Source organism: Macaca mulatta, chromosome 15 (assembly GCF_049350105.2).
Source record: "Macaca mulatta isolate MMU2019108-1 chromosome 15, T2T-MMU8v2.0, whole genome shotgun sequence".
Taxonomy (NCBI): Eukaryota; Metazoa; Chordata; class Mammalia; order Primates; family Cercopithecidae; genus Macaca; species Macaca mulatta.
In genome coordinates this window covers 63,539,191-63,551,239 of record NC_133420.1, presented here as the reverse complement: position 1 = coordinate 63,551,239, position 12,049 = coordinate 63,539,191, and the positions used below count along the sequence as shown (strand labels likewise).

General features: G+C 37.9%; 1 protein-coding gene and 1 long non-coding RNA gene across 20 annotated transcripts in view; one reads left to right on the top strand and one right to left on the bottom strand.

Annotated features, from left to right (window-relative positions):
• The window catches only part of RECK (reversion inducing cysteine rich protein with kazal motifs), a 92,074-nt gene that overhangs the window by 54,323 nt on the left and 25,702 nt on the right, over positions 1-12,049 (top strand). For all 19 annotated transcript variants that reach the window (XR_013404700.1, XR_013404701.1, XR_013404702.1 and 16 more), the window contains 3 exons: positions 675-854; positions 9,751-9,963; positions 11,521-11,657. Coding sequence is in view for 16 of the 19 variants with exons in the window: in XM_015117456.3 (XP_014972942.2) it covers positions 675-854; positions 9,751-9,963; positions 11,521-11,657 (530 nt within the window). In the remaining 3 variants the exon portion in view is untranslated. The remainder of the gene's footprint in view (positions 1-674; positions 855-9,750; positions 9,964-11,520; positions 11,658-12,049) is intronic.
• LOC144334635 (uncharacterized) overlaps positions 1-12,049 on the bottom strand; it is a 65,774-nt gene that overhangs the window by 37,155 nt on the left and 16,570 nt on the right. The window lies entirely within an intron of this gene.

The window sequence follows — 12,049 nt, the reverse complement described above, 5'->3', positions numbered from 1 at the left end:
AACATGTATTTCATAAATGAAATGAATGAATATCATGTGTGAGAGCACTTTAGAAATGGTACAAATGTTTTAGCTGTATACACATACTTAAGTTGCTTTGTAATCATTGAGTACTAAAAATAAGAATATCATGTATTAATTACAATAGTATATAGAGGCTTTGGAATATTTTAGGGAATATAAATGGCTTTTGTATAGTTTTTCAAGAAGAAACTAATGTACCCTAAGTCTATCATGCTTCTTAAAACAAATCAGAGGACCATGTCCTAGTTTTACCTTCTGTGACTGAACATAAATATAAGGGAATATATCTTTGTGGAGGCAAAACCATGTGCTTTAAGTAAAAGTAAAAAAGAAATCAGAAAGATATAGGGGGAAATAATTGTGCCAGCAATTAAGGATGCACAAATACTGTAATTGAACATTAAATTTGGCACTGAGATTTCTAGCAACCTTGACAAAAAGAGAAAAGGTAGACGATAAAAGAAGCCTGTTTTCCATGGAAAGCAATCATTTTTTCTGGCTCTATTTTCTAGGAAATAGTCATTTGGTTTTTTTACTTTTTTTCTCACATATATTCCAAAGTATATAGTTCATAGAGTTTTAGTTTTATGCAAATCAAATATTTACTTGGTTGGATCATGTCTGCTTCTGCATTTGTGCTCTTGTTTCAGGGAACTCTGCACTAAACTTTACAGCATGAGCTGGGGAAATACACAGAGTTGGCAGGAGTTTGATCGCTTTTGTGAATATAATCCAGTGGAAGTGTCCATGTTGACCTGTTTAGCAGATGTCCGGGAACCTTGCCAGTTGGGCTGTAGAAACCTTACTTACTGTACTAATTTTAACAACAGGTAGGACAAATTATTATACATGGAATAGAAATATTTTATCACTAATTTTAAATAAGTGAAATACCACTTTATTCTGATTTTGTTCCTGTTGGGTTAAAAGAAAGTCATATTTCTTTATGATTTCATCTTTAAATGCAATATTCCATCTGGTAAGTCACCTCTGGGAAAGGAAACACTATTACAAAGTCCCTTCCAATCTAGAGATACCTCAAGCTTCTGGAATTCAAAGAATCTCTTCTGCCGTCAGTCCCCTCTCCCTTCTACTGTACCACCAGTGGAAGTAATTCATTGTAGAATAAATTATTGTGAACGATTTGGTCATCCAAATGTTCACTTTTAAACAATTTACTTTAAAGGACCTTGAGAATGGTTGAGGTTCCTTCTCTGTGAGTCCCCTGTTTCATACAAAAATATTTCTTTACAAAAGCAATTCAAATAGATGTTTTCCTGGGGTATCAAGTACCATTAGAAAAATAAGGGGGCAAGAACTGAACCTTGGAGCATATCAACAGTTAATGGTTGACGAAACCAAAGAAAACAGAAAAGGGCACCGGAAGCACAAAATGAGAGAACTCCATATAGAAATGAGAGAGAGAGAGTTACTAAAGAAGAGGTGGCTGGTTTTATAAGTTACAACCCAGAAATAAAGAGGGCAAAAGGGAAGAGAGTCATTCAGTTGGGCCAGAAGGAAGTTCTAGATATTTTTGTCAGATGGTGTTTACTTCAAGCTAACACACATCTTATCTTTTGATAGCTTTAAAACTGGTGATAGAGTATTAGCCAGTAAATACCTGATTTAGAGATTGAGTACATCTGAAATGTTTGCTAGTTAAACTTTGGCACATAGTTCTGTTCTGGTTTCTAGTAATGGTGGAGTAGCTTGTATGAGAATAACAGCCCTACCAATACCAATTATGAAATATAAAAGAACAGTTGTTTTGAAGGTATTGGAGACTGATCAAAAACAGGAGGGTCTACATCTTTCTTTTTTTTTTTTTTTTTTGAGACAGAGTCTCACTCTGTCACCCAGGCATGATCACCCAGTGGCGTGATCTTGGCTCACTGCAACCTCTACCTCTGGGTTCAAGTAATTAATTCCCTTGCCTCAGCCTCCCAAGTACCTGGGATTACATGCACCTGCCACCATGCCCAGCTAATTTTTTTTTTTTTTTTTTGTATTTTTAGTAGAGATGGGGCTTCACCATGTTGGCCAGGCTGGTTTCGAACCCCTGACCTCAAGCGATCTGCACGCCTTGGCCTCCCAAAGTGCTAGGATTACAGGCGTGAGCCACCACGAGCGGCCAACATCTCTTGAAAGATAGAAACCACACTGAGCAAAAGCCACATTTGTCCTCTTCTTCCTCATAGGCACTTTCAGTTTCCTTTCATGGGAAGTAGAGTTCAAGCAGAAAGCAGCAGTCTTGGCCTAAGGAGTGAGATACCAGAGTTTGGTCCTGCCAGAGAGGCTAGATATTAAAGGGAAAAAATCGCACAAGGGAGGGAACCACAAAAAGAAATGTCCCAAAATCCATGAACAGACTCCCTTTAAGTCCTTGGCTGACTCCTAAATGGTACTTTTGCAGGATGAGACTACAAGGAACCCAGGGGAAGGTGAACATAGATTATAGCAGTTAGCATTTGCTGGGCAGACAATTTAGAATTCAGATCATGCCAAGTTAGAAGGGCCTGGTAAACCCCATAAGGGCCAAACCTTGGGAGTACATACAACATCCAAGAGCTAAAGATAAAGCTGAAAAACCTTAACAAAACCTGAAACTGCCTCCAGAAGGAGGTATTTGTCAGTAATTTAACTGCCTGCTGGTGTGAAAACAGCATTCCTCCAAAGAAGGTAACAAAATCCTAAATCCCACAAAGTATCGTGCATAATGTCCATTATACAATCAAAAATTACTAGAAATGAGAAAAATAGGAAATATGACCCATAGTTAAGAGAAAAAACAATCATACCCATTGGTGACCCAACTATTGGAATTAGCAGATAAGAATCTAATTATGATATGTTGAAAGATCTACAGGTAAAGATAGATATAGGTGAGATATGGAAGTGCTAAAAAAAAACCACATGGAAACTCTGAAACTGAGAAATGCAATATCTAAAATAAATTTATTGTAGGGAATGGAAAATAGACACAGCAGAAGAAAAAGGTCAGTGACCTCAGAGATCGCTCAATAGAAATTATCTAAACCAAAGCACAGAGAGAATAAGTGATATAACATCTCTGGTAGTAACCCAGAAGGAAAGGAAAGAAAGGAGCAGAAAAATATTTGATTAAACCTTGGCTGAAAGTTTTCCAAATATGATCAAATACATTAACCCACTTTTTGGGAAACGTTAGTAAACCCCAAGCCAGATAAATACAAAGAGAGACACACCTAGCACAGCATAGTCAAACTGTTGAAAACCAGAGGCAAAGAGAAATAGTTAAAGCAACCAAAGGGAGAAAAAAAGACACTTTACATATGGTGGAATAACAATAAAAATGACAAGTGACTTCCTTTTAGAAACAGTGGAGAACCAAAGACCATCAAGTAGTGTCCCAAATAGTATCCTTAAAGTACTCAGGAAAAAAAAAAAATCTTACATTTAGTGAAAATATTCTTCAAAAATAAAGGTATTTCTAGATATTACCAAAAAACAAACCAAAAAAAAAAAAAAAAACTCAGAATTTTCTGCCAGCAGCCTCTCACTACAAGAAATTCTTCAGTCTGAAGGAAAATACCACATGAAAACTCAGACCTATAGAGCACTGGAATTGGTAAATGCCGGTAAACATGAAAAATATTTTTTCTTTATTTTCTTTTTCTTTTTTTCTTTTATATTTTATTTTTCAAAAGTAATTGGTTAAAGCAAAAATAATAACACTGTATTGTGGAATTTATACATAGAAGTAAAATATATGATATACGACAGTAGCAAAAAGGATGAGAGAGGTAAATAATTATACCGTTATAAGTTTCTTACATTATTTGTGACATTATATAGTATTAATTCAAGGAAAACTATAATAAATAATGGACATATATTATGCGTAGAGCAACCACTAATTTAAAACACAACACAAAGAGGTATAGCTTAGAAGCTAATAGGAAATACGAAATGGAACACTAAAATAATACTTGATCCATCCAAAAGAAGACAGAAAGAAAAAGGAGACAAATTGAAAACCACAGCAAAATGATAGAGACTTAAACCCAACTGTATCAATAATTACATAAATGTAAATGAACTAAAAACATCAGTTGAAAGGCAGAGGTTGTTGGAAAGACAAAGAATAGTATTGGAGATAAAGAGTATCACCTTATAATGATAAAAGTTCAATTTATCATGAAGATACAATTAACATAAATATATATGCACCGAATGTCAGATAGGTACATATACTCAAAATACTTAAAAACAGAAGTAAACCCTAAAGAGAGAGAAATATTCAATCATATTCAGAAATGTTAACACCTCTCCCTCACTAATAGAACAAATGGAAAAAAATCAGTAAGGATATAGAGGATTTGAACAACATATGCTGGGTTAAAAAGCAAGTCTCAACCACTGTCAGAAGATGAAAATCATAAAAAGTGTATTTTCTGAACACAACAGAATCAAATTGGAAATCAATAAAAATAAACTATATTGAAATCTTCCCAAATATTTGGTAATTAAACATGCTTCTAAATAATCTGTGCTACAAAGAAGAAATCACAAAGGAAATGCTTGAACCGGGGGGGCAGAGGTTGCAGTAAGCCAAGATCACACCATCACACTTCAGCCTAGGCAACAGAGTGAGACCCTCTCAAAAAAGGAATACTATGAACAACTTTATGCTAGTAAATCCTACAATTTAGATGAAATGGATGCATTCCTTAAAAACCAAAACTAACACAAGAAGAAATACAAATTAGGACTATTCTTATAACTGTTAGAGAAATTGAATTTGTAATTATAAATCTTCACACAAAGAAAACTTCTGGTGTTACTGGTAATGCTTACCAAACACATAAGGAAAAAATTATGCAATAATTTTTCAGGAAACAGATAACATATCCCAACTCCTCTTATGAGGCTAGCGTTACCTTGATACCAAAACTGACATGGACATTAAAAACAAGATAACTATAGTCTTGTGTCACTCAGAGATGCCAAAATCCTCAATAAAAGATTAGGAAATTCAATTCAAGTATAGTAAACTATTTTCAACAAGAGCAGCAAGGCAATTCAATACAAAAATAAACATCTTTTCAACCAGGCATGGTGGTTCACACCTATAATCCCAGCAGTTTGGGAAGCTGAGGCAGTTGGAATGCCTGAACTCAGGAGTTCGAGACCAGCCTGGGCAACAAGGTGAAACACCATCTCAATCAAAAATACAAAATATTGGCCGGGCACAGTGGCTCACGCCTGTAATCCTAGCACTTTGGGAGGCCGAGGCAGGTGGATCACCTGAGGTCAGGAGTTCGAGACCAGCCTGGCCAACATGGTGAAACCCCGTCTTTACTAAAAATACAAAAAAAAAAAAAAAAATTAGCTAGGCATGGTGGCAGGCCCCTGTAATCCCGGCTACTTGGGAGGCTGAGGCAGGAGAATCGCTTGAACCTGGGAGGCAGAGGTTGCAGTGAGCTGAAATCACATCATTGCACTCCAGTCTGGGCAACAAGAACTAAACTCTGTCTTAAAAAAAAAAAAAATTAGCCAGGTGTGGTGGTGCGCACCTGTAGTCCCAGATGCTCAGGAGGCTGAGGTGGGAGGATGGCTTGAGCCTGGGAGGTGGAGGTTGCAGTGAGCCAAAGTCATGCCACTGCACTCCAACCTGGGTGACGGAGTGAGACCCTGTCTCAAAAAAAAAAAAAAAAAAGGCTGGGTATGGTGGCTCACACCTGTAATGGCACTTTGGGAAGCAGAGGTGGGTGGATCACCTGAGGTCAAGAGTTCAAGACCAGCCTGGCCAACATGGTGAAACCTCATCTCTACTAAAAATACAAAAACTAGCCGGGTGTGGTGTCGGGTGCCTGTAATCCCAGCTACTCGGGAGGCTGAGGCAGGAGAATCGCTTGCATCCAGGAGATGGAGGTTGCAGTGAGTCGAGATTGTGCCACTGCACTCCACCTGGGCAACAGAGCAAAATCTCCGTCTCAAAAAAAGAAAAAATAACATAAAATAAAAAAATAGAAACATCTTTTCAACAAATAATACTAGAATAATTGAATATCTTTATGGAGGGGGAAAAAAAAGAAGCTCAACGTGTGTTTCACACCCTACACAAAAATTGCTTCCAGATCATAGAACTAAACATAAAAACTAAAAATATAAAGCTCATAGAAGAACATCTTCACAAACTTGGTGCGGGCAAACGTTTTGTAGACAGGACACAAAATATACAATTTTAGAAGAAAAAAATGAATTAGACTTCAACAGTAAAATCTTTTGTTTGCCAAAAGACAACATTTAAAACTTGAAGGGGCAAGTCATAGACTTGAGAGGGAATGTTCAACATATCATGCACAGGTGTGTGCATACACACACACACGCGCACACACACACATATTTGTCAAAGAACTTGTATCCAGAATATATAAGTAACTCCTACAACCTCATATAAAAAGTAAAACAACTCAATTTTAAAATTGTGCAAAAAAAGGCCAAGCGCGGTGGCTCACGCCTGTAATCCCAACTCTGGGAGGCTGAGGCAGGTGAACCACTTGAGGTCAGGAGTTCAAGGCCAGCCTGGCCAACATGGTGAAACCCCGTCTCTACTAAAAATATTTTTTAAAAATAGCTTGGCGTGGTGGCAGGCAACAGTAGTCCCAGCTGCATGGGAGGCTGAGACAGGAGAATCGCTTGAACCCAGGAGATGAAAGTTGCAGTGAGCCAAGATCATGCCACTGCACTCCAGCCTGGGTGACAAAGCAAGACTCCATCTCAAAAAAAAAAAAAAAAAAAAGAAGAAAAAATTGTGCAAAAAACTTTCACAGACCCTTTACCAAAGAAGGACATCAAAATGGCCATTTAATCAAGTATATGAAAAGATGTTCAACATCACTAATTATCAGGGAAATACAAATTAAAACCACAATGAGCTATCCCTTCACACGTGTTAAAATGGCTATTATCAAAAAGATGGAAGATAACAGTTGTTAGCAAGGATATGGAGAAAAGGGAAGTCTTGGACACTGTTGATGGAAATGTGAGTTAGTACAGCCATTGTGGGAAATGGTATGGAGGGTCCTCAAAAAATTAAAGATAGAAGGTACCATATGATCCAGCAATTCCACTACTAGGTACATATCTAAAGGAAAGGAAATCAGCGTATTGAATAGATATTTCACTCCCACATTCACTGCAACATTATTTACAATAGCCAAGATATGAAATAAACCTGTATTCATCAATGAATGAATGGATAAAGAATATGTGGTATATATACAGTGTGGAATCCTATTCAGCCTTTATAAAGAAGGAAATCCTGTCTTTTGTAACAATATGAATGAACCTGGAGGACATTAAATAAAATAAGCCAGATGCAGAAAGACAAATACTGCACGATCTCACTTATATGTGGAATCTAAAAAAATCAAACTCATGGAAGCAGAGAATAGAATAGTGGTTACCAGAGGGTGGCTGGAGAGGGTGGTGCAGGAGGAGGAGAGGGAAGAGGGAAGAGGGAGGGGAGAGGATTGGGGAAATGTTAGTCAAAGGACACAAAATTTTATTTAGACAAAAGGAATAAGTTCAAGACATCTATTATACAACATGGTAACTATAGTTAGCAGTGAGTTGTATACTTGAAAGGTGCCAAGACAGTAGATGTTAAATATTCTCACCACAAAAAAAGAGATAAGTATGTGAGGTAATGCATATTTTAATTAGCTTAATTTAGCCATTCCACATGTGTCATATTTATATATATTATGTTGCACACAATACATACATAATTTTTGTCCATTAAAAAAAGTTTAAAGGAAATAGCCATCTAGTACATTAAAGGGTTCATTATTATTAGTCATGGCAAAATGCAAATTAAAATAGCAATTCAATGCCTCCTCACCCTCACAAGAATGCCTGAAATTAAAAGACTGGTAAGCATATGAAGCATATTGAAGCAAGTGGAATTCTTATAGTATGTTACTACTGGGAGTAGAAGATAGTTTAAGGACTTTGGAGCTTTTGTTCAGTTTCTTCAAAAGTTAGATCTATGACCTAACAATTTTATCCTGAAGCATTTACCCCAGAGACATGAAAACATATGTCCAAATAAAGACCTGTCTGGTACCCTTATTCATAATAGCCCGAAAAATGGGGGAGAGGACCCAAAACATCTATCAGGAGAATGAAAGAATATAACATTGTGGTGCATCCAAACAATGGGATAGCAATGGATGAATCTTATGTTGAGAAAAAAAGCCCAACACAAAATACATTCTTGACACATGAGATCCAAGAATAGGCAAATGTAATCTATGGTAATAAAGATCAGAATATCCTTTCCTCTGCTGGAATCAGGGATTGACTAGAGGGGGGCACAAGGGTACTTTATAGAGTGATAAAAATGTTCTAGGCCAGGTACGGTGGCTCACACCTATAATCCCAGCACTCTGAGAGGCCAAGGTGAGCAGATCGCTTGGGCCCAGGAGTTTGAGACCAGCCTAGGCAACATGGCAATAAAGAAAATACAAAAATTAACCAGGTGTGGTGGTGGGTGCCTGTAGTCCCAGCTACTTGGGAGACTGAGGTGGGAGGATCATCTAAGCCCAGGAGGTCAAGGCTGCAGTGAGCTGTGATCATGCCACTGCACTCCAGCCTGGGTGACAAAGTGAGAACCTGTCTCAAAAACAACAACAACAAACAAATTTCCAGTGGCTATACAACATGTAATACAGCAACAGATTGAATGCAGAAGCAGGTATGAAAATCCACCTGAGTTCTATTAAGCCAGACATTACAGAGATTTGCAAAACTGTAAAACAGTCCTATTCTTCTCGCTAATGTTTACTTTGGAAAAGAGTTATTTTTCATAAAAATAATACTTATATTAACATGTAATGGGTTTGTTATAATTTTAAATAACTTGATAACTACTTTACTTTGCTTAAACTCTTTTCAAGATGGGGTATTGCCATATTGCCCAGGCTGGCCTCGAATTCCTGGGCTCTCCTGCCTCAGCCTCCTGAGTAGCTGGAACTAGAGGCATGCCATCACACCAGCTAATTTTTTTTTTTTTTAAAGTAGAGATGAAATCTTGCTGTGTTGCCCAGACTGATCTCAAACTCCTGAGCTCAACCTATCTTCCTGCCTTGGCCTCACAAAGTGCTAGGATTGCAGGTGTGAGCCACTGTACCCAGCCTAGAATAGGCAAAATTAATGTATGGTGATATAAGTATAAATAGTTATGGCCTCTAAGTTACAGTCAGCAGGGAGGCATTAAGTCAACAGTGGCACAAGGGAACTGGCTGAAATGTTGGATGTGTTCCTTAATTGATTTAGATGTGCTTATGGATGTACACATTTGTCAAAGCACATCAAGCTGTACCCACAAAATCAGTGCATTCAGTTTTTGTAAATTATGTCACCATTTAAAAAAGTTGGCCTCATAATATTTATTTTATGAAATGAAATGGGACAGTCTGGGGATAATAGTCCTCTTTGGAGCATTGTGAAGTTTTAAACTGCCTCACAAGAATCTGTTAAAAAGAAAACATGCAATCAGAGTTTAATGCTAGTGTCTACACTTAATCTTCATACGGTCGAAGCTATCCCTTCATGGGTTGTATGTGCTTTCTTAAAAACACCAGATTTTTATGATGCTTAAATGAGTAGGATTTTACTCATTGCTTCTCTCTAGAAAATAATTGCCTCTTGATTCTTTCTGGACTTTTTTCTCTTTAGGCCAACGGAACTTTTCAGGAGTTGTAATGCACAGTCAGATCAAGGAGCCATGAATGATATGAAGTTGTGGGAGAAAGGAAGCATCAAGATGCCATTTATCAATATACCTGTTCTCGATATTAAAAAGTGCCAGCCAGAGATGTGGAAAGCAATAGCTTGTTCACTGCAGATTAAACCTTGTCATAGTAAATCCCGGGGAAGTATTATTTGCAAGTAAGTTTCTCTCATCCTAATGATTCTCCAGCTTTAGTTCAGACCCTCCATGATCTCTCGCCAGAGCCTCTCCATAGAATTTTCTCTCTCTCCACTTCCTTTGCCTGTCACCCCCATAAGTCAAATGCTTTCCTACTTTTTCCTCCTCTAGTTGAAATACTGCTCCCCTCATCACCACCTGCTGGCTGTCCTTGTCTCCTCTGAAATACCAGACATTCCCATAGAATCTTCCCAGATTTCTCCAGCTGAAAATAATTTATCCTTACTACAGATTCCTATAGACCTTTATTTGTACTTCTCTTATGGAACTTGGTTCATGAAACATTTATTAAATGCCTCTAATGCACAATTCTATTTTTATATGTTAATTTGTGTACTTGTCTTATATTCTGTTAGACTTTGCTCTTTTTTTTTTTTTTTTTTTTTTTGAGATGGAGTCTTACTCTGTCTCTAGGCTGGAGTGCAGTGGCATGATCTCAGCTCACTGCAACCCCCACCTCCCAGGTTCAAGCAATTCTCCTGCCTCAGCCTCCCAAGTAGCTGGGTCTTACACGCCCAGCTAATGTTTGTATTCTTAGTAGAGATGGGGTTTTACCATGCTGGCCAGGATGGTCTCGATCTCTTGACCTCGTGATCCACCCGCCTCGGCCTCCCTAAGTGCTGGGATTACAGGCGTGAGCCACTGCGCCCAGCCAACTTTGCTCTTCTTAAGGAGCTTATTTTGCTTAGGAAATCTAGGATCAAGTAAAGATGGGAGCTGCTATAGTGGGTGAAACCAAAAGCATTTAACACATAGTAATCTGCCCATGGTTCCTCACACATCTTTTTTTCCAAAAGTTTTCCAAAACCAAGTTAATATCCAGTCCCTCAGCTGTTGGTGTGTGGCTCAGTGCTGCTGGGTACCTCAACAATTTCAACCTTAAACAGAGTCCAGTCTATTCTCTGACTTGGCTTGGGGATAACCTGATGGGGAAATACTGAGGTATAACAATTAGATGACAAGCAAGAGGCAACAAGAGGGCAATATGTAGACTCTTAGCACAGAAAACTTGTAGGAGTCAAATCCCTATTGAAGACTAAGAACATTTTAAAGTAAGTGGACTTTCCAGTTGTTATAGGCCAGATGCTAATGTTGATAACTAAAAAGAGACTTAGATAAGGAAAGGAAGGAGAAAAGAGGCAAGCAAGCAAACAAGCAAGCATAAGGTCCTAGAAGTGAGGATATATGATTTTTGCAGGGAGTAAATCAGACTAGCTTCGTTTAATTTCCTTTCAAAGATATTGAAAAGCCACATTGCTTGTAGTAACAGTACGAAGAAGTATACAATTTGAGTAAGGGCTTTGGTCTCAGACAACAGAAAGTTAGGGATGCTTTGAATTTATTATTCAACCTGAGCTCTACTGTGACTCCTGTTCTCTTTTGCCATACTTAACCAATTATGAAACATGTTAAGTTATGACAACTCACTTTCTGGAAAGCTTCAGAAAAAAGTGATGCTAACTAGACAACATGAGGAGGTTCCTCAAGCTCTAAATTTATGTGCATTTTTTTTCAAGATCAGATTGTGTGGAGATTCTTAAAAAATGTGGAGATCAGAACAAATTCCCTGAAGACCACACAGCTGAAAGTATTTGTGAGCTTCTGTCACCTACAGATGATCTGAAGAATTGTATACCTTTGGATACATACCTCAGTAAGTACTTTTTTGTATGTGTGTTTTTAGATTTCAAATACTTCTCTCTTCCAACTATTTGTTTTACTATTTGTTTTGGATGAGCATTTATCTGTTGAGGACATGGGGTTCAGTGATACCATCTCAATCACAAACTCTTGTTTCTTGGCCTTTTTGGCCCAGGAAAGAATTGTTGTCTTAAAACATGTAAGCAGAAGTGATTCTATCAGTCTGAGGAAGTATGAACTGTTGTCAGTCAGGAATTCTAAGCAGTGACTCAGAGGGCCAGCATTCTCAGATAACCACCTCCATATCATGCTGACTTCTCACCATAATAATGACTAGAAAGTGGAATTTCCCCCCAGAGACTATCAGCTTTTTGTTATCAGAGTATCAGTGGATGAGAGCCAGGA